This window comes from Macrotis lagotis, chromosome 6 (genome assembly GCF_037893015.1).
Source record: "Macrotis lagotis isolate mMagLag1 chromosome 6, bilby.v1.9.chrom.fasta, whole genome shotgun sequence".
Classification (NCBI taxonomy): Eukaryota; Metazoa; Chordata; class Mammalia; order Peramelemorphia; family Peramelidae; genus Macrotis; species Macrotis lagotis.
In genome coordinates this window covers 18004952-18027765 of record NC_133663.1, presented here as the reverse complement: position 1 = coordinate 18027765, position 22814 = coordinate 18004952, and the positions used below count along the sequence as shown (strand labels likewise).

Sequence of the window (22814 nt, the reverse complement as noted above, 5' to 3'; positions counted from 1 at the left end):
CACGCACACGCCGGCACGCGCGCCCACACGCCCCCGCCCCGCGCACGCGCACGCGCACTGAGGGACCGGGGGGGGGGGAAGGCGGCCGGCGCTCCCTCCCCTCCCCCCCCCGGCCCGGGGGCACGCATGCGCAGAGCGCCCGGCCCCTCTCCCGGCCCGGCGGCCCGCGTCCACGCCGCCGGGGCGGCCTCGGGGGTCTCCCGGGCGCCCCCCCCTCCCCGCGCGGCCCGCCGGGCCCCGCCGCCCCGGGGCCTCCTCCGCCGGCCGGGCCGAGCCCGGGCCTCACCTGGCTCGGGGGCCCGACGCCGCCGCCCGGGCCGAGGCCGCCGCCCCACGGAGCCGGAGCCGGAGCCGCCGGAGCCGCCGCCGCCGCCGCCGCCGCCGCCGCCGCGTGCACGCGCTCCTCCCGCGCCGCGAGCACGCGCCCCCGCCCGCGCCCGCGCCGCGAGCACGCGCCCGCCTCGTTCGGGCCCAGCCTTCCGGGGCCGCGGCCAGGCGCGGCGGCCGAGCGCCGAGCGCATCGATGCGGCCAGGCCGGCGCGGCCCGGGGATGGCCGATGGCGCGGATGGAGCGCGGGCCGCCCCCCCGCCGGGGGGGGGCGCCCTGCTCAGGCCCCAGAGCCCGCCCGAGGCGCAGGCGCGCGGGCCCCTGCAGTGGGGGCGCGGAGGGGCTGGGCTGGGGGGCCCTCGCTTTCCGCCCTCCCCGTCACCCCGGTCCGGCGTGGACACTGACCCCCCTCGTTTTCTGTTTTTTTTTATTGATTGTTTTGGTTCTTGGAAAGGTCAGCCTGGGGGGGGTCTCCTTGCCCCCCTAGCCGACCAGGCCCCGCCCCCCCCGCCCCCCCTTATTCCCAAGGGGTCGCTCCGACGTGTATTCCGGTTGTGCGAGCTCGGGCCGCCCCCAAATAAACAAAAACTCGAAAACTCACTTGGCCCAAGTCCTGCCCCCCCCGCCTTCCTGGGGGGCGGGGGGCGCGCCTCTCTGTTGGGGTCCCCGAGGAAGCAGCCCGCTTAGAGGCTCCTTTCTGGAAGGGTTCAAACGGGGCAGGCTGCAGCTGGGGAGCGCCTCCTGCGACCCCGGCAGCCCCCCCGCCCCGCCGCGGCTCATCAGCTTAAATGAACTGGGCCAAGGACAAACTTCTTTATTTTTCCCCTTTCCCCTGTTGCACGTTCAGAGACCTGAACCTCAAGTTCGGATCGAAAGGAAGAAGCAAAACTCAAAATTAAAGAGCTTTCAGAAGAAACCGGATTAACTATGGTCCTGGCACCCAGATCTGAACTAAGCCCGCCAGGGACCACGACTCTGGTAGGGGCGTCTCCACTGCTTCGGGGACGGCCACCTTTGGACAGTTCCAAGCTTCGTGTTCATTGAATTGGCTGCATTCTCGATGTTTCTCATAAGTAATCTGAAAATTGAATAAAAGAGGCCAAAGTTATATATCCGCTGTGCTCCAAGTGCCCCAATACAGGAGGAAACACAACCCTTTCTTGGCAGTTTGCGCCCAATTTTTAAACCCTCCTTATAACTTCACAAACTTCAGCAAACTGGAGGTGCCGTGGGGTTGTTCAAGCATTCAATTTTAATAGAAAGAAAGATTTCATAGATATAATTGATTAAGAAAGGTTATGTCCATGGAAAGCTAGGAAGAGTACAGCCGATTCTAGTCTAAATAACAGTGAGAAAATACGTTTGGAAAAATGGAAAGTTGTCTTGGCAGAGATCAGATTATAGAACTTAGGCCATTTGTGTAGTCTCTTAAAAACCGTCCCAAAGGTGGTGTCTAATCGGATCCTTGGAAGCTCCAATATATTGTCCAGGAACATCAATGGGGAATTTAATCTGCAAAAGGAAGGCAGGATGTATTAGCAAAACGAAACAGGGACTTTCTCTTACCTCGGGTCACCCCAGGAGGATTTCCATGGGAGAGACATATGAACTTAGAATTTAGAATGACCATGGTTTCTCTCCCGAACGCTTTTCTTTTTCGAACATTTGTGTCATTGCTCTGGGAGGAACTTCCCTAGTTCTTATCTAGCTGAATTTTCTATGGATATGATGTTCAGTGCTTTGGGATCTCAGGTTTATCTCTTAGGAGGTTCCCCATTGAGCCAGCTGATTGGAATCACTTTCAAGAACAATTATTTTTAATAATGAACGGTCAGGACATACTATCTCCATGAAAATTTCCAAAACGGTGTGCAAGGAAAGATAACCGTGTGTGAAACTGCCCGTATAAAGTTATTATTTCTAGAGAGGTGTCCTCGTGTGCCTTTATTTAGATGTAACATCCATCATACTACATAAATGGGTAGAATAGTGTGGCCTTGGAATACAGATGCTCCTTTAAGGGGAACTTTCTATAAATTACATTAAAGATGAAGTGGTCAGGAATTGCAGCTGGACTGTTCAGAACCTTCTCCCAAGCCCAAAGAAAAAATATTTCCCAACTTATTCTCCCCACAAAACTGTTTTCTCCCGGCCTCTGTAAGCTGCAGAACAAACGAGAGGGAGACACTATATACATTTAGTGCAGAATTCAGCAAGAGAGCGAATGGCTCTTGGTTGTTCAAAATTTAAAAGTCAAATAAAATGTAATCAAAATGATGTACAAGATGAAAAGCGCACTTGAAAAAACATAGCGTGAGTTGTTGGTTTTGTGGTTGGTTCAAGGGAGAGGTGAGCTGTGGCGGATACTAGAAGGTCAGAACGGAAAGGGGCATCTCTTGTCCGACCTCTTCATTTGACAGATTAAGAAACCGAGGCCCAAGAGTTGGGAAGCAACTGAGTTTTTAAATGTCCTTTAGATGCATGTGTGTTTCAGGAGAAGCAAAAAGCAAAACCTTTTCTTTTTTTTGTGAAAGTCCTCTTAAAAAATTCAAGTAGGGACAATACTTGGAAGAATTCCTGTGCCAAGAGGCAAGAAGGGGAGAGTGGAGGGGGTGGGGTGGGGGAGGACACTGCACCTAGGAGGAAGATGCCCTTGTCGGGCAGCATCTGTTCAAGAAATTGGACCATCCACCTTTCCCAAACCCAACTCAGTGCATTGAGTGAAGATCTGGATCCGCAGACAAACGGGCAGAAGCAGCACCGGTGACCACCGGCCCCAGTATCAGCGGGGGCTAGCCTGGCCCACTCCTCTTCTTTTCCTTGGGCAGCGGGCGGGTCACCTGCGAAGCTTGGCAGCCGCTTCGGCTCTCTGCCAGCGGGCTAAGGAAGACTCGCTGAGACACTGCTACCTCCTCCGGCTCTCTCTCTCTCTCTCTCTCTCTCTCTCTCTCTCTCTCTCTCTCTCTCCCTCCCTCCCCAAGCACCACGTTGGCCCCTCCCCTGCAGATCCTGCCCGTCTCCCCTGTGTTTAACTAAGTCGGGATACTAGCGCAAGATCCACGCCTAATTAAATTAATTAGGGATTCTTGTCAATCCTGGCTGAATGGCCGACAGCCACCCCGACCGCCAGGATCTGAAACCCTGAAGGACCAGTGATCTTTTTTTTCCCTCCTTACCCCCACACCCTCATTTCCCCCCTCCCCTTTCCCTCCTCCTCCTATCCCTTACTTCCTCCTCCCCTTCTCTCTCTCCCTCTCTCTCTCTCTCTCTCTCTCTCTCTCTCTCTCTCTCTCTCTCTCTCTCTCTCTCTCTCTCTCTCTGGCTTTCCTGCTCTCCTTGGGAGTGAGTGGCTCGCTTGCTCCAGGAGAAGGGGCTTGCTTCCGAATTGCCAGGGAAGATAATTTGCTCAGAACAAGGGGCCGGCTTTGCAAAGTATAAATAGTCCGACTTCAATAAGCCACATCACTAGCAGATCCGAACTCTCGGCAGGAAGAATTGTCAAAGATCTTAACATTTAACCAGCTCTCTCCAGTTGGGAAACGTCAGCTTCCATTTGACTCCAGCCTGCCCTCAGCCCTCCTCCTCTCGCCTTCCTCCTCCTCCTCCTCCTCCTCCTCCTCCTTCCACACCACCACTACCGCCACCACCACCTCCCCCCTTCTTTCCCCTCCCCCCGTCCCCATTGATGTGTTATTATTGGGGGGTTTGGAACAGTAAAAAGAAGAAGAAGAAAAAAGAGGAGGAGGAAGGCGCCCGGAGGAAGGCGAGCGAGCGAGAGCCGGGCCGGACCATGGAAGAACTTACGGCGTTTGTCTCCAAGTCTTTTGACCAGAAAGTGAAGGAGAAGAAGGAGGTGATCACGTACAGAGAGGTCCTAGAGAGCGGCCCGGTGCGGAGCGGCAAGGAGCCGGGAGGCGGCGGCGACCCGAGCCGGGAAGACGGCTGCAACCCCGCAGTGAGAGCTGCGGGAGGAGGCGGCGGCGGCGGAGGAGGAGGAGGTGGAGGAGGAGGAGGAGGAGGAGGAGGAGGTGGAGGAGGAGGAGGAGGAGGAGGAGGTGGAGGAGGTGGAGGAGGAGGAGGAGGAGGAGGAGGGCGGTCTCCCGTTCGGGAACTGGACATGGGCGCCGCCGAGAGAACCAGAGACTCGGGCAGTCCCAAACTCACGGAGGGTAACGGCCAGACCCGAAACACCCCGCTTTCCCCCTCCCCCGTCCCCCCTCAACTCTGGCGGGGGAAAGGACCCAAGAGTCCGGGAAGACTTGGGGTTTGGGGATGGGGATGGCGAGCCGAGGAAGTGCGACCACCCAGTTTTCAAAGTCAACTGGGGGTGGGGGAGGGGGCGAGAGGGAGTGTGGCATTTGATGGTGTGTGTGTTTGAGTGTGTAAGTGTGTGTGTGTGTGTGTGTATTTGGACTGCAGATTGTCATATTTATTCCACTGAAGTGCATTCTACTAGCTGGAGTATCTTGTGCTTAGGAGCTTGTTCAGAGAGAGAGAGAGAGAGAGAGAGAGAGAGAGAGAGAGAGAGAGAGACTCAAAGTTCTAAAAACAGGAGGGATCCTTTCCAGGGTGCCAAGCGGGCAGGTCGATCTCTTGATAGCCACTTGAAGCCGAGCCTCTGCACGTAGTCGGAGAGGCAGCCTTCCTTTTTTAAACTCCCAACACTTTCCTATTATAGAAAGATTTGATTTCCTCCCTCTCCGCCTTTCCTTTTCCCCATCCCAATCTCCTCTGCAGAGAACTCCTTGCAGGGACTGCTCACTGCTTTTCTGCTTTATTCTAATGTCCATTTATCCATGGAGAAAAGAACTCCGTAGTCTCATTGCAGATGAAAATAGGAGAGCTCATTCCAGGGACTACGACTGTTGGTTTTTTATTTTACCCTAATATCTAGTTATCGGTGAAGGGAAGACCTCAATAGTCTCTTTGCAGGCAAAGATGGGAGAACTCATTCCAGGGACCGCTACTGTTTGGTATTTTATCTTAATATCTATTAATCCATGGAGTGAAAAACTCGATAGTATCTGTTGCAGATAAAAATAGAACTCACACCAGGGACTGTTACTGGGGTTTTTTTTATGTTATCCTAAATATCTATTTATCCATTGAGCAAAGAACTCGATTGTATCTTTGTAGATAAAAAGGGAAAGTCATTCCAGGGACTGCTACTGGGTTTTTTTATTTTATCTTAATATCTATTTATCCATTGAATAAAGAACTCGCTAGTATCTTTGCAGATAAAAATAGGAGAACTCATACCAGGGACTGCTACTATTTTTTTTATGTTATCCTAACCCTATTTATCCATTGAGTAAAAGAACTCGCTAGTATCTTTGCAGGTAAAAACAGCGCCCAAGTGAATCTCTCAAGGCTAGGCATTTTCGAACAGGCCAATGGGTTTTTGTTTTCTTGGGGTTTCTATTTTGCTTAAAATTACTTGTTCTGGTTCACACTCCCTGAGAACTCTGGTCTTGGAAAAAAAAGGGAACTTGGGCTGTCAGGAGAGGGTTAGTTCTGAAAAAACAGACAGACAAATCGACTACGGTTTTATGTCTTCTGGTAGAACATCCCCAAACTCAAAGGCTTTCAATGATAAAAATTAATCCGAGACCTCACGTATACATTAGCTGGGGTGCAGCCATATTTTTCCAATTAGGAAAATCTGTGGCAAGCACGGAATCCGCTATTTAAGCAAACAATTAGCTTGTTTAGAACATGATCTGTTCCTGTTTAGAGACCGCTAAGCAGGGAGCCTGGCCTGACACATATATTAAATTAGATATATTAATCGATTTACAATTTGGAAAATCTTTTTTTTTTCCCTCCCTCCCTGAAGTCAAAAGTTTGAAATGCAGCCACCGTGGCCTGGGTGGCACGAAATGGATAAAACAGTCGTGCTTCTTTGGCGGATTCGGGTGTGTATTATTTTCCCACTAATATTTTACCGAAACAATTTATGATTATATCGTTGAAAATTGGTCTCGAATGTTTGATAAAATGTTCTCTTTTTCAGAAAGGGCCGATTACCGATAACAAAAATCAAATGCGGCTGGAAAGTGATTTTTCTTCTCCCCTTTGAATCCTGGAGGACAAAAGAAAATGATCTGAAGGGGGGGGGAGAAACAGCCCCACCCTCGGTTTCGGTCCACTTTTTTGTCCCGAGAGGAAGGAGGAGAACAGAACAATGTGGGGGAAAGAAAAAGAGAAAGTGAATGTGAATATTTTTACTCTCTCTTGTTGACTTCCCTGAGGTCCTAAGCGACAATTGTTTCTTTTCCCCTCCCAATCTCCCCTCTCCCTTCCAAATTTACCTTAAACAAAGCCCAGCTAGGTCCAGGTACTAGGTAAGTGTAAGATATGTTGATACACACGAACAAAGTTTATTTTGGCTATAACGTGTGACTTGATAGTTGACTATCAACATTTACATTTTATCTCACAAAGTTGTATCTATTCAAGTAATCCTGCAGAGTTTTGTTTTGTTTTGTTTTTAGTTTCACTCCCTAGAGATATTTAAGCTGGAGGTTCTCCATCTAAGTAATTCGTATCTGCAGTCCCCATCCAACCTCTTAGAGTTTTCCTTGGTTTTTTTAATGACAAGAAAGAAGAAAAGCTCTTCTAAATGAACTCTTGTAAGCGGATGGGCTTTGTAACTATTTGTTCTCCATGAAAACAAAATTATTTATATTTACCATATTTTTTTCTAGTGTTAACTTATTGCAAACGAGAAGATGCTGTTATTTCAGGACCTGTGTTGTCGGTACAATATGTTTCCTTTCACCTTTTGTTAAACCTTTTAAATAAGTGCCAAGTTATTCATTGAAGACACTTTGCGATCAATTGAATGGAATCAGTAAAGTTTGCGTTGACGGGTTCTCATCATTTTTTTTGCTCTCGTTTCGATTATAAATCACCTGTGATGGTCCTTCCTTTCTGATGCTCCCATGTGGAGCAAGGGCAGAAACTACCTTCTTCCTTTCCTCCTGTGAAGTTGAAACAACTTGTGCTTGATGAGAGTAAGAAGGTAGCGATGTACCTTTCATTCTCAATTAGGTCAAGGCTTCCCCCCTCCCCCCAATCCAGGAAACATTAGAAATCAGGTTCTCTAGTTTTGTAATGTGTCCACTTAAGGGAGGAAGTCAGATTAGATCAAATTCTAGTGAAGCTAAAACATCTCTGTTCTAAAGGGCTTTCACTTAATAGGCGTGGGGAAAAGAGGCTTCGATGGGGTGCCAGATTCTTTGGGGAAAATTCCTTCCTGGTAAACTGGTTTACCAAGTCGAGGAGGAATTCGAAGACCTGCAACCCTTTTTATATTCCTACATTTATTCTTTCCCAGAATCCCAGACTCCTTCCTCTCTCAGATCACAAATAACAGCATTACTTAGAAAATAGCTGATTCTGTCTATTGCCTTGCTTCTCAACTCTCTCTCTGAATCTGTCTCTGTTCTTGGGTCTTTCTCTATCCCTGTATCCAGCTCTCTTTTTTTCTGTTAGAGGGCCAAGTCGGGTAAGGTAGACACTCTAAGAGTCCAAAACTATTGAATGAGTAGGGACAGAGTAAAGGTGATTGAATTTGTGAAAGATATTGTAGTCTCTGTTGTGGCTGAACTATTGGAGGAAGTGTCAAAGGTTTAACTAACAGGAAGACAATCTTGACCTACCACTATCCCTTTGATATAAGTCAGGGATTTTAAACCTATATTCTGCAAGCTCTGTGGATAAATTTCAGGGAATCTGAACTGGAATGGGGGAAATGATATTTTTATTTCAACATAATCATCTTACTTTGTAATCCTAAACATGTTATGCTTTTAAAAGTATTATTCTGAGAAGTGACCCATATTTCCAATAGCTTGTCTAAGGGTCCAGGTTCTTAAGAACTCTTGAGCTATGTGAAAATGATGCAATCTGTAAGTTCTCCTAACGAAGCCAAGAGATGACAAAAGACTCAGATATTTTGGAGGTTAAACCCCCTGTGTTCCCCATTGACTCTGAAACACTATTTCAGCACTTGAGCTGAGAAGAGGGGTCAGTAAGCAGGATCCTCTTTTTTTGGTGTTCATTCTTTCTATTGGAACATCATTGTACACAACTCAGAGAAAGGGAATGTATGTGCTTTGACTCTGTGAATTTGGCCTGTGTGTGATTGGCTCACAACTTGTGTCACATGCCCACAAATTCAAGGGAAGATTTTTCTGTCCTTTTCTTCTCCAGTTCCAAAGTGGCAGTCAAAGGCAGACCCCTGGTATTGGAAAGAACCTTTATATTTTTAGAAGGGGGGAAAAATCCATGCAAGAGGTTTTTAACTATGATGGTCTTGGGCATTAAAAATAAAAACTAAAAAGATGGGGGGAAAACCTCAAAAACCACTAAAATAGTTTAGGATTGGGGGGGGGGTGAAGAGAACCAAGGAATATATGGTTATATGGTTGAAATGGCATACTCTACTGATCTTTTAGCATTTCCTTATTACTTCCTGAAATCTAACTGAAACTAATTTTTTTTGTGGATAAGCCTTTTGTGGATAAGCTCTCTACTCCCCCCCCACCCCCATCCTGAGTACCAGAATCCATCTAACAGAAGGATATATAGAAGCCACTTCAAGGGACTGGTCCTTTCTTAGTTCTCATCACATTATCTTCCCCAGTGCTAAGTTTACCTCCATGAGTCTTCTTTGGTTGTCCTTCAGTTCTGAAATAACCATATTTGACAGAGGGTGCAAGAAGGGGTTAGGAGTCATTCAATTGCAAGTTAATTAATGCTCAACACACAAAAATGTTGCCCATTTTGACCTCTTTACAGAAAAAGTCGTTAGCTCCCACCATTACTAACCAGCAAGGGATTGAACTGTGTTTTTAAAAACAAAAGAAAAGGAAACAACAATTTCCGAGTCAGATGGTAATTACTACCAGAATGACTTTGGGCAAGTCACTTAACCCTTTGAGGGAGGGGTCTCAATTTCCTCAGCTAACAAACTGAAAGGATTGGACTAAATAAATCCTTCAGCTCTAAATGTGTGACCTTATTTACCTCTTTTCCTTCTAGCATGACCCCCATAATTTAAAGTCTTATCAGAGGAATCACAGCTAGGGAAATGCTTTGGAGCATCGTGAAGTCTTGGGTTTTTAAACTGTATGGAATGCAGTTTCCAACTTGGGGAAGTCTTCAACAAGTTTAGTATAAAGTAAAAGTTTAGGACCTAGAGAGGTGTAAGGATAGAAGGGTCTGCTCTGCCCCTGGGATCTTGGCCTCTTAACTCCTCAGCTCTGCCCTCTTCTTCCCAGCCCCTGCACTCCCAATCTCTTCCAGCCCTGGGGGTTTGATGGCGTAGACAGACCTAGAAGACGTCCAGTCACAATGGTACGTTTGGTCCGGGCTCTGCCTCTGGCTGACTTGGGGCCGAGATGAGGATGGCCAGTTTCACTTTGGACACTGGGTCCATGTTGTGCTTCAGTCAAGAGGATTGGGGTGGTCAGGAGAGAAGCCAGAGAGAGCCAGGCCTCATGCTCTTGGCTCCTTTCAGTTACTCAGCAAGGCACCTGTGAGAAAGCGGAGTATGTCCCCAAGGTGTCTGATTGCCTGTAAAGAGAGAGTGTGTGTGTGTGTGTGGGGGGGGGGGGGTGGCCAGGCCAGCCAAAGCTCCCAGTCATTTTCTTTGCCCTTCTCTTCCGAGGTACCTGACCCTGTCTGGGATTCCCCCTTCCTCTGGCCGGGGCAGGTTATCAACCCCCTCCTAGGGCAGAGAAAAATCAGGACCACGGAAGGGGAAGGGGGTATTCTTGTAGCTCCTGGGCCACTCCTTGTCTAAATCATTGTTTACTCTTTTGGTAGCTGCTGCTGAAGAAGAGAGCAGGCTCTTGATGGCGTTAAACCTTTACTGTTTAACTGGACTCAGTCTCCCTCCCCACCCTCACCCAAGCCCTTCAGGCACCACTGGCCCCTCCCCCCTTCCCAGTCCTGCTCTCCTGAGTCCAGGACTTCCAGCCCTGGCTAGTTTCCCCGCTTAGTCTCAGCTTGTCAGCTTGTCCTGCCGCCTCTGGAATTCTCAGGAGACCAGATACAGACTCCGGGACAATATTCGAGAGAGATCCTAACCCCCAAAGGCCATAGACAACCTCTGAAACCGAGCCCAGAACAATTTAAATTCAAATCAGACAGGAAGCACGAAAATATTTTCTTTGTCAAAACTCAGGAATGAACATTAAATTGATAAAGGAACCCCCCCCCCCCCTTGAAAGCCTTAGTTAAAAAATGAAAATAAAAACCAAAAAGATTTTTTCCAAAGCCAGAATTCAGGATTGGAGGAAAACTGAGTTAAGTGGGATTATTCAAGACATCATTAATGTTAGCCACCTTGATGTAATAGGCCTAGGAAGATTGGAAACTGGTTGCTGGAAACTGAATTGATAAGCAGCTAATCCCCACCCCTTCCCTATTTTTTTCCCTGTTTATCATTTCAGAACTTCAGATGGCAATACTTATCTTGAAATAATGCAATTCTCAAATTTCAGGGCTATCTTGATTGTTGAAAAAAAAAATCTGCCTTTTTTGGCTTCGGGAGGCAAGGGGTCCTGTTGTTGTCTCACCAATCAGTGTACATCACAAATTGCAAACATTTGCAGGAAGATATGAGGGTTGTTTAGTTTATGCAACCTTCAGTGCTTGCACGATAAACGCCAACCCAGAAAGTTTGGAAGATCCGGTTAATGTAGTTGAGAGAATGGAAGTCTCCGAAGGCCTAGGCAAAGCAGAAACAAATAGCTCTAAATTGTTTTGGCTGCCACCAAATTCTAATGAACCGTTCATTTTATGAGTTAATTGAAGAGTTCAATTTAAGAGCTAATTTAAGAGTTCCAAAGAGGAAACCATCGGTAAAGTGTTCTTAATTTGGTAAAAATGTTTAAAGGAAGAAACACAGATTTCTCAGAATGTCTTTGGGCAGGTTAAAAAATCTCTTCAAAAGAGTTTAGTTCTAGCAAATCAAATGTGATTATTTCTAGACAATTAGACCCCTAATGGTTTTTTTAGTGAGCAGAGAAACCAGTCAATCAGGGTATGGTGTGTAACACCACTGCCAGAGAAATAATAAATGTGTCCATCTAATGGAAGTGTAAGTGTCTGGATAATTTATTCCTAGTACTTGTATTTCACATGGTATGTCTTAATATGACCAGCTTGAGTCCAGTGATTCCTGTTCTTTAAAATCTAATTTATATCAGCTCTGGATATACATAATTCATAACTCCTGTTGATATATGGATACACACCCCGAATTTTAAATCTTTACAATATGTTTCAGATGCTGACTAACATGTCTTCAAGATGACTGAAATACAAACATGGAAAAGTGTGATTTATTTGAAAAAATAATTGTGGGCAAGTGTTCCCCCCTTCCCCATGTATGTAGAAAAGAAGTAGTTTTATAAGAATTAGTGGAAAAGTTTAAAATTCAGAAAGGATTAGAAGATGTGAAGACATAGACCTAGACAAGGTACTGAAATATTTTGACAAGGAATATTTTTACAGAGGGAATACTAAAAGCTTCCAGACTTATAGAAAGGACTTTGGAAAACTGCTGGTTTCTGAAATGTTTCCTTTTAACTCCCCAATTCATAAAAAAGGAAAAAAACACTCCAAGTCTTAGGACATTTTGTTTGGGGTATTTTATGGATCAGTCAATATAAGTATTGCATATGCCTACAGTCCAGAAAAATTTAGTCTAGTGCTTACATGAATCTGTACTGGCATGTGGAGAGGATTTAGAGTACAGTTAAATAAATCTTGTAGGGAGGAGTAAACACCCTCTTTTTCCTTGTTAAAGGACTGATCACACATACTCAGCAGGGATTCTTGCAGATTTTTATTCAAAGGAGCAGCCATTGTTCCTGCAATAAGAATATTAGAAAGGACAAAACAAAGTAGATATTTTGTCAGAGCAAGAAATCAGCACCTTTCTCTATTTTCCTTCCTAGCAAGAGAACATAATAAATAACATGGTAGAATGCTAAATGATATGTTATGGGGAGGGGGATAGTATGTGTATTTATATATATAATATATATATATATATATATTATATATATATATATAAACTTTTTAAAAAGAATTCTCTCACACATAATAGTATTTTTATGTAATTAAATCACCATTATATTCATCAAGAAATATTTATTTGACCTATTATATACAGGGTTTTCTCTATTAGAGTCAAGATTTTAGAATGGATAGTGTCTTGGAATCAGAAAGACCTGGATTGAAATCCCCCATCTGACACCAGATTTAGGACCCATGGGCAAGTCACTTAACCTCTGTTTACCTCAGTTTCTTCACCTATAAAATGAGGATCTTAAGACTTGTAGAACCTAGTTCACAGAGTTCTTAGGCAGCCCAAATAAGATAGCACTAATGTGGAAAGATTACATTATTAGTTATTAGGTAGGTGCTGAGGATGGAAAAAATATAAAAGATTCCTCCCATTCCATTTCTTTGGTATCAAGGGTCTTGATATTGGGATAGGCATACAAGAGGAAGCAAAACAAAAACAAATGAATAGTCTTCTGAATGAATGGCAATGAGCCACCCACAAGTAAGAACTATGCACCTTTCCTGCAGTTTTTAATCTTAGGGAGTCATCTAGAGTAGGGGTGTCAAATGCAAATAGAAATGGAGGCAACTGTACATAAGGATGCCTGTAGAACACATGTGGACTTAGAAAACCACAATTAATATCTGTGTTCTGTTGTATTTTTATTTATTAGGCTACTTATTTCTCAATTACATCTTAATCTGATTGGACAGCACTTGAGAGTCTGGTCAATAGACATGTCTTTGACACCGATGACTAGAGTTCTGAGAGGTTTGCCCTGATTACAACTAATATGTATCAGTGTTGGTACTTGAACCCAGTTTTCCTGACTTTGAGATCATATCTCGATCCACTTTACATCTCTCATAATTAAAGAAGCTGAATTTCTAAACCCCCCTTTTTAAAGTTCTCTTTCTCTGTAGGGTCTTATGTAGGGGGAATGCAGTTCATTATTACGTTTCTCAGTTTTGTGGGAACCTAGTTTCCTTGTCTGCAAAATGAAGGGCTTTACAAGGTGTTGTTCCTTTTACTTTTGACTGGAAGATTTGGGTTTTAAGGGACTCTAAGATACTATAAAGGATTTCTGGAGCTATCAAGTTCAACTTATCTTTTCCTTTTTACAAATGAGGAAACTGAGGTCTAGGGAGAGTGAGCGACTTAGATCTCGTGTCTTAAGTATGGGATGCAGGATTTGAAACCAGATGCTCTTTCCACTCTGCTGTATTACCTCTTAGGATCCCCTTTCCCAAACCAGGAATTCTTATAATACTATCACTGAATGGATATACAGTCTCTTCTTGAAGAGTTCAGAGATATTTTTACACCTATATTTTTATTTTCCCTAAGGATGGGTTTCGCCCTTTCCCTTCCAATTTTCTGACACAGAAAGGTTAATGACTTCACCAGGCTGATCTAACAACACAAGGAGAAATCGTTGCCTCCTGGGCATTTCTGCTAGAATTGTTTCCTGTGAATGTATGTCTTGTGATTGAAATAAAGTCTTCACATTTTGTGAAGATCAAATTAGCTAACATATGTAAAGTGCTTTGCAAGCCTTAAAGTTCAACATAAATGCTGGCTATTATTATTATAGCTATTATTTGTGAAACATTTTTTTTTCCATAAGTCATGCTCCAGCAGGCCAGCTGCTTGGGACACTGCCTCTTTGTAAGGCTGTGAGGCAAATTCTTTCTCCATAATAATTCAAGGTTTTTCTCTATGCTAAGGTTGCCACTTTCATTTGACCTCAGATCCTTTGTATTCTAGAATGCCTGCTCCAAATTGAGCCCAGGCATTAGCTATCTAGTTCCTTTGATATTGAATTGATTACTGTCTTTCTGTTCCATACGTATTGGATCTATTTAGGAACTTCCATGCAAAGAAAGAAAGACAAAGACCACCCTTGAAAATGATTTCAATGAATGTATCCATAGGCCAAGTTTTTTCTAGTCCATGAGAATATTTGTGAGTGATTACAGAACTGGGACTGCATCCATGTAGGGAAAACCCATTCTCAAAATCCCCTTTACTGATGCAGATCTGAAAACACACTTGTAACTTATACAGCCTTAGAGAATACTATGGGCCATTTAGAGGTTACATGACCTGGCTTCGATCATACTATGTCTGAGTTAGAATTTGAATCCAGCACTTCTGGATTCCAAGGCTGGTCCTCTATTGTTGTTTCCTTTTAAGATAACTGATGATATAACAACACCTGCCATTTTTATAGCACTTTAATGTTTATAAAACATTGTTCATACACTATCTCATTTGATCCTCAAAACTATCTGGAAGGTATATGCCTTTTTTTTTTCTTTGAACCTTTCATTTCATTAGAGGAGGGAACTCCCAGGTGAGGAGATTCCCTCTATCAGTGCAGATCTGCAAATTCTCTACATCTACAATGTTAGAGTTCCTTAGAGTTTTGGAAGATTAAGACGTTTGCTCAGGGCTATATGGTTGGCATTTACTTGAATCTTGAACTTCCTGACTCCAAGACCATCTTCTCCCCCCCCCTTCCTTCCTTCCTTCCTCCCTGCCCTCCCTCCCTTCCTGCACTACACCATGCATACTGCTATTTATCAGTTCTTTCTCTGGAAGTGAATAGTATCACCCTTCATAGGGCCTTCGCAGTGGGTTTGAGTATTTATAACACGGACAATAAGTTATTTGTTTCCAGTTATTCTTCAAACAATATTGCTATTATTGTGTACCTTGTTCTCTTGGTTCAGCTCACTTGGCCTTATTTCATGCAAGTCTTCCATACTTTTCTAAAGTCTTCTAGCTCATCATTTTTTTTTTTTAGATTTTTTCAAGGCAATGGGGATAAGTGGCGTGCCCAAGGCCACATGGCTAGGTAATTATTGTGTCTGAGGTTGGATTTGAACTCAGGTCCTCCTGACTCCAAGGCCAGTGCTCTATCTACTGTGCCACCTAGCCACCCCCAAGCTCATCATTTCTTACAGCCCAGTATTATTCCATCAAAACCATACACCACAACTTGTTTAGACATTCTCCATTGATGGACATACCCTCCATTTCCAGTTCTTTGCCGCCACAAAGAGAATGGCTATACAAAAAGGCTTTTTTTTCTTTTTCTCTGATCACCATGAGAAACAGACCCACTAGTAGAATTGCTGGGTCAGAGGGTATACACAGTTTTATAATTCTTTAGGTCTAATTCTCAATTGCTCTCCGTAAGGCCAGCTTTCAATTCAATAAATATTTATTATGTCTATTGTTCACCAAGTACTATGTTAAGCACCAGAGATAACAGATGAGAAAGAGAAAGACAGTTTTTTCAAGGAGGAAGAGGACAAGGGACTGACTTAGGGGCATGATGATTCTCTTTAAATAGAGAAGATTTGAAAAAGTTTTTTTTTTTTGCATCACCCTTCAGTCCTCCAATCAGAGGGATAGAAATTATTGAAGTGATAAGTTTCCAGGTGATGAGCTCTGTGTTGATTAAATCATATTCCCTCTCTATAAGGTAGTTTCTATAGGAATTAGCCCAGTTCACTGAGGAAACAGAGGCTCAGAGAAATTCACTTATCTAAGAGCTAAAGTCTAGTAAGTGTCTGAGGTCAGATTTCTTTCTTGACCCTAGTCAAGCTTTGGACTACAGTAAAATTCTCACTTTCCAGCTTCCTAGGTCTATTTAGCACTAATTCCTTTTTTAGTCTAATTTTTACCAGGAGGAATTATGGACTAAGATCACTTCTTACCTAGAATAGCACATGCATAAATAATCCTACTGTCTTAGAAGAGTTTGCCATTTCTTTCTCTAGCTCAAGGCACAGATGAGTCAAATAGAGTGAAGGGACTCCCATTATGGTCATACAGCTAAGAAATGTCTGAGGCTCAAGGAAGACTAATACCCCTGGTGTAAAGATTTACCAGGACCTTTTCAGTGTTGCTCATCCATCTTTGGTGTCCACCTCTCACTCCACTCTCACCTGTGACTCCAAGAAGCTGTAATACTTGCAGAGACTACATTCTCTAAATGACACCAGAATGATGGTAACTGATAATCAGTGAGGTAGGGGATGCCTAGGGTGGAATGGCTTGTGAAAATTAAAAAGGTTTGAGATACATAGTTTCTGGGTAATCTAAGCATTTTATTAGTTTGGCCAATATTAATAAAAGGATGGTTTTTAGTTATTTCTTAAACCAAAGTCCCTTAGTAGTGGTGAGGTCACAGTTTGTATGCCCTTCCAAGAGTAGGTGTTTTCAAGGAGAGCCTAATCAGTTCTGATTGGTTAATACAATGGGAGGTGGACTATCTTGGGTTAGATTGCTTAAATCTTCGTCAACAAGACATCAATTTCCATCACCTGTCTTGATAATAGGGAGAATCAACATTTTTTTAGATCAGTCTGAGAAAACACATTGATAAGGAATACATCCATCAGCCCAAATTTATAATTTCCTTTACTGTTTGCTTAGATCTTGGCCTGAGTAAATGTCTAAGAGAGATTACCCGTACCATTTGGGTTTCTAGAGGAGGAAATAGAAAAGGGGAAGAATCTTGACACTGGTTCAATAACTAGCTATTAAATATGAGAGAAATATTTAATTTCTTATAGGGTAGAAGAGAACAATTTGTCCCAACGACCATGAAGGGGACAGAAGCAGGCACTATGGAGTGCTTAGAGCTTAATTAGACATTGGTCTAAGTGAATGCCTAGGACATCCTTGATGGGAAAAAAGATTCCAAATGATAAACTGAGTAATATACATAAGAGAGGAGGACCTACCAATTTGGTGGTATGTGATGGTATTTATGACTGTCTGCATTTTAAAATAGTGAGAAACTATTCTCCCTCCATTCTATGAAGAGATGGAGGGTTGAGGATATGAAACACAGCAAATACTGTATGGAAACATTCCATCTTCCTTCTTTGGGCTAAATGTTACAAAATAGTATTAGGACTTTGATCTAGAGTCCTTGGTCTAATCTGAATCAGAACCCTCATCATTTTCTTTAAACAGCAATTTTGGAACAGTGTCACTGAAATCTTTTTTTTTAGGTTTTTGCAAGGCAAATGGGGTTAAAGTGGCTTGCTCAAGGCCACACAGCTAGGTAATTGTTAAGTGTCTGAGGCCGGATTTGAACCCAGGTACTTCTGACTCCAAGGCCGGTGCTTTATCCACTACACCACCTAGCTGCCCCTGAAATCTTTTTTAATATCATATTTATTGAAACTTTAATTCTCTAAAGGAATAAAGTTCAGTAAAAATTGAAATTGATTAGAGTATCAGACTTTTCATTCATTTATTTAAGAGAAACATCTCTTGAGGTCACCACTGAGCAGGTTTAAAAAAAGAAGAGCAAATCCCTAGAGGGAACCATTAAAAAAAAGACTAGATGGTTTTAGGAAAATGAATGTCCAGAGCATCCTGGAAATTAAGAAACAATTGTTTAGTTTTCTGAATCACCCTGTTACCTAAATTCTGTTGCCCTAGTGAATTGATTATGGAATATAATCTTTTGTCTGTGGACATTTTAAATTGTGAGTTAAAATGTCTTGTAATAGAGAGATTTTCAAAGGTAGGATGGATCTCTGTATTTTGGGATTTGTCTCTTTCTATTTAGGCACACTCACAGTTAATTAATAAATTTATTTCCCATATTTGACAGTATACTGGATAGTTTTTTCACCATTTTATATTGGGTAGATATTTTAGTTAGTTTTGCTAAACTGCTTTGTTTTTTTTTAATTCTTTGTTAGAAGAGATAGTTTTCTAGGCAGGGAAGGAAGAACAGGTAGATTTGGAAGTTAGGTGATGAAAAAAGAAAATATATCCATAATAAAAAGACCTACAATATCTCAGGACTTTTGGCATCCGACAGTGATTCCAATTCTAGTCTGTGTGTCTAAATGACTGCCCAGATGGGAACAAGAAGTCCTTAAATCTCAGTGCCAGCAGATTCACAATTACCTATGGAAAACATCTATCAAAACATATGTCTATATTTTCACAAGTCACATAAATAATCACATTCATAATTTTCAGTCATATGGAAATTTTTCTATAAGCAACCTTAAAAGGAGACTTCTAAAAGTATATATTTTCTTATGAGAAATGAATCAATGACATAAAATTTGACACGAATTTGTTTTGTTTTAGTATTTATTGGAGTAAATTGGAGCCAGACTACAAGACTGAGCACTGAAATTCTTTACCAATGTCTTAAAAGTGAGGACTGGGGCAATTTGAACTTATCTCCAGAATTGGTTCAGGTAGAAATGGTCAATGAGTTTCAAAAGCCCATTCAACCTTTAACCTGTCCATTGAAACTATTGATTAAAGATAATAGCACCAGTTCTGATGTTGGGAGAGATTTTGTGTGTGTGTGTGTTCCCTCATTCAATATAAATTTGGGTCTGACTTATACAAGGGCAATTGGATATTAGTCAGGTGACTTGTGGGTCATTTTCCTAAGGTCACTAGGGTGAAGGATCAGAAGCAGTCTAGCATTGACTAGCCATAATTTGGGTTGCACTGGATGGCAGTTATACAGGGAAGCAAAATAATGGAAGCTGGAAATGAGAACAGGGCCTCAGTGCTTCTATAGCACTTTGCAAATCTTCAATTCATATACATGCTATTATTATTATTATTATTATTATTATTATTTTCCTCTTTTTAAAACTGATTCTTCAGCAATGTTTGGCCTTTCTTTTGTTCAATGTTTATTGACTATTAACTATCTGTTGACCATTGGCTTTTTTTGTAAATTTAAAAAGTTAATCCTTTCTTAAAAATTCAATCTCTCTCAGTAATACCTTGTCCCTTTCAGTACTTTCTCTATTAAGAAAAGAAAAATAAAAATAAAATTTCTATAACAAATATGCACGATCAGGCAAAACAAGTTCCTGCAATGGTGGTATACAAACATGTAAGTATCACTCCGGGCCTTGGGTTCCTTCCATTTCAGCAGAAATTGTTGTCAAGATTTCTAAAAAATGAAGAAGACCTAGACTAATGGGTCATTAGCTTTTGACATCTCCTTGGTTGTCTTTTGTGGTTACCCAATTTTGATCTAGGATTTTGATATTGTCCTCCCACATTCCTTAGAAATTAATACAGCAATATACTCAGAATTGTGTTGCATTTTAGCATGAATCTTTTCTGTGTAGATTCTGTCTTGGCCAGTTTTCTCAGCTTTATTTTCTTTCATGTTATTTTGGGGCCCTCCTTTCTCTTTCTGCTTTAGGCTACATATTATAGAATTATATAAGGGGATTATTTTTTTTTCTAAAATCTTTGGTTCTACTTAAAGGAGAAAACTTATCACAGTCTTTCTTTGATGATTAATTCCCTAAACAATGTCTTGCTCTGAAATCTCTTAAAATAAATTTTACCGAAGGCCTAACCATTTTCTGAGAGAAAACTGGATCAATTTTTAAGAAGGGACTCTACATTCCTGGAAAATGGATTAGTATGGTAACAGCAACAATAAAACTAATATCTGGAAACTAGATGAAGAGTAAAACATTTTAATCTAATTAACCACATTAACTAACTTTATTCTTGACCAAATTGAATGACATAGATTTAATGATTCTCTAAGTACTCCTCATCTTAAGTTTTTTTCTATTTAATGAATCAAAACTATTAACTTAACTTTCTCATGAATTCTGTAATTGTTTTGTCTTATTGCGAAGTTTTGTCTATTTCAGCTCGAAATGGCTTTTGTCCGAGGGATTGACAACAGGCACGTGGAAACTGTCCTTTTTTTCAAGAAAGATAATTGTCTAATGACAAAGATTTTTCATCTGTCTCTGATAGGTTTGTGCCCCAAAAATAGGACTGAAGTTTTTCAATTCATATTATTTATTTATGCAGCACATTAAGGACTGGGATATTAGAGATCAAAAGTAGCTTCTCCATTGAAATGGATGGAAACTAGTTTGTTTTTTGTTCAGCCATTTTTCAGTTGTGTCTGACTCTGTGTCATCAAATTTGAGTTTTCTTAGCAAAAATACTGGAGTTGTTTGCCATTTCCTTCTCCAGCTCACTTTTTTAAAAAAAGTTTTTGGGTTTAAGTGGCTTACCCAAGGCCACACAGCTGGGTAATTATTAAGTGTCTGAGGCTGGATTTGAACCCAGGTACTTCTGACTCCAGGGCCAGTACTCTATCCACTGTGCCACCTAGCCACGCCTCCAGCTCACTTTACAGGTGCTAAAATGGAGCCAAACAAGGTAAAAGTGATTTGCCCAAGGACATATAGCTAGTAAGAGGCCAGATTTGAACTCAGAAAGATTAGTATTCCTGGCTCCAGGAATTCTTTCCATCATAATTTGTTTAGATATCTTTCTATATTTTCCCAATATTTTGTGGATTCATTGTTCTAATTCTAGTTTCATCCTAAAATACTCTTGGCATGATCTAATTTTGTTGGGTCTTTCACAAACTTTTTATAAACTGATTTTTTTCCTTGAATGTTTCTCACTTATTTGTCAGATGGTAGTAATTCATAGTCTTCCTTCTTGTTCCTCTTTTAGATTTTGCAAATACATTTATTTTCCAAACCTGTGTTGTTTTGCCTTTATCTCCACATTTGTTGGTTAAGGGGGTTTCTATGTTCTTTGGGCCTCCTAATCTTGAGGGTTGATTTATATCAGCTACATTTTCCTTGGATATAACAATAAATAGTCAGTGTGTAGGTTCTTTTTATCAGTTTCTCATTTTTCTGACATCGGTAGTTTGATTATTAGGTCAAACTAGAATTACTGCAATCATATATCTTCTCATGTTAACTTTACTCTTTCTTCTAATTTAATATATTTGCTTTTATATAGAAAAGGATTCTTAATTTGAGATCTGTGAACTTATTTTTAAACACACTTTGATTATTTTAATGTAATGCAATTATTCTCTATGATCTTCCATATTTTATTTTATGCTTTTAAAAACAGAGAAAGGGTCTGAACATTTCACCAGTCTGCCAAAAGGGGTCCATGTCACTAAAAAGCTTAAGGATTTCTATTCTAACAAGTCAATAGTCAGTCTGTTCACAAATAACTGATATGATGGAAATTGCTCCCTTGTTGGTCTATTCTTGTCTATTAAAAATATGAATCAATGAATGATTTTGGCTGCTAAGAATGAAATCAACTTTTTTTTAATGAAGTTATTTGATGCCCACTACCCAGCATACCTCACCTTTCTCCCTGAAGAAATCATTAGTGTTATATAGGTATTTTGATTTCTGTGCAATCTACAAATTTTTGGCCTCTCTTGTTTCATACTTCTGAATGATATTTTACAAAACCTTTTTCACTATTCTCCCCATGCCTTCTTTTGCATTTAAATAATCAATTATTAATTTATATGTTACATTGTTTTTTTGACTTTCATCAAATTTTTGCAAAATTTCTGGCTGCTTGGAACCCATTCAGGCTATTTGACTGCTCACAGGATTTGGATGAGATGGGAATCATCAACTTTATTCCCTCTGATATTATAGAAGACCATCAGAGTTGGCCATTCATCTTTCCCCTGCCTTTTAAGATGCTTTAGATCTTTACCATATGCCTTACCTCCATGTCCTGTAGATACCTAATAGTATCATTTGACCCCCTGATACAAATGAAAGATTCCTGAGTGTCTTCCTCTATCCAACCACTGCACCCTTAGTACTTCCATTTGGCATGCAGATGAGTTTTATTATATGTACTGCCTCTCACAAATAGACTAAGAACTTCTTGAAAGCAGGAATTATCTTGCTTTTTCTGTTTGTATTCCCAGCAATTAGCACAGTAATTTTACATATTAATCACTTAATAAAAACTTTATCATTTATTCATCCATCCATCCATCCATCCATCCATCCATCCATCCAACCAATCATTCACCCATTTATCTACTCATTCATTGGTTATTAGATACAGACTGAATATTTAACACAATTACAAAATAATGTTTGCAAGTAGCCTTTTTTTTTCCCCTGCCATGTTACCACCATCATTGCCAAAACATAAAGATTACAGAGGTTTGAGGATTTTTTGGTATTTATTCATTTTATGGGTTACGATGTTCAACAATTTCTTTACCTAGTAACCAGCTTTCTGTGGTCAAACTTCTCCAGCCTTTTCTATGCTGATCATCAGAGGAAACTTTTCTTGAAGCTGTAGTTGCTTGTCTTTCATGTTTGAAGAAAGTCAATTATATCACAAATGAGAGAGGTATTGACTTGCATGTGAATTGGATTTAAGTAAAGTGGAGGTGAGCAAATTGTCATGCTAATTCTCTCTTCTAGAGTCATTTAAATCCAGTGACAAGACAAAAGTCAACACCACTCACTTGGGACGATGACCTTGACATCTTTGATGTCTTACCAAGGTCTAAACATTCCTACTTCATGGCTGTTAAGAACAAATTGT

The 22814-nt window shown here is 41.6% G+C and overlaps 2 protein-coding genes across 2 annotated transcripts in view; one reads left to right on the top strand and one right to left on the bottom strand.

The window, feature by feature from the left end:
• The window catches only part of RSRC1 (arginine and serine rich coiled-coil 1), a 367121-nt gene extending 363110 nt beyond the window's left edge, over nt 1–4011 (bottom strand). The window contains exons 1-4 of the mRNA XM_074192717.1: nt 3893–4011; nt 1765–1840; nt 1269–1406; nt 287–649 (exon numbers count right to left, since the gene is read on the bottom strand). Of these exons, the coding sequence (XP_074048818.1) occupies nt 287–649; nt 1269–1406; nt 1765–1840; nt 3893–4011 (696 nt within the window). The remainder of the gene's footprint in view (nt 1–286; nt 650–1268; nt 1407–1764; nt 1841–3892) is intronic.
• Nucleotides 4012–4013: 2 nt separating this feature from the next.
• On the top strand, nt 4014–4706 carry SHOX2 (SHOX homeobox 2). The gene has a single exon (XM_074192716.1). The coding sequence runs from the start codon at nt 4014–4016 to the stop codon at nt 4704–4706; it is 693 nt and encodes a 230-aa protein (XP_074048817.1).
• Nucleotides 4707–22814: the final 18108 nt, after the last annotated feature.

Excerpts from the sequence above, each read along its gene's own strand:
- SHOX2 (XM_074192716.1), top strand. The coding sequence starts at position 4,014 with ATGTGTTATTATTGGGGGGTTTGGAACAGTAAAAAGAAGAAGAAGAAA.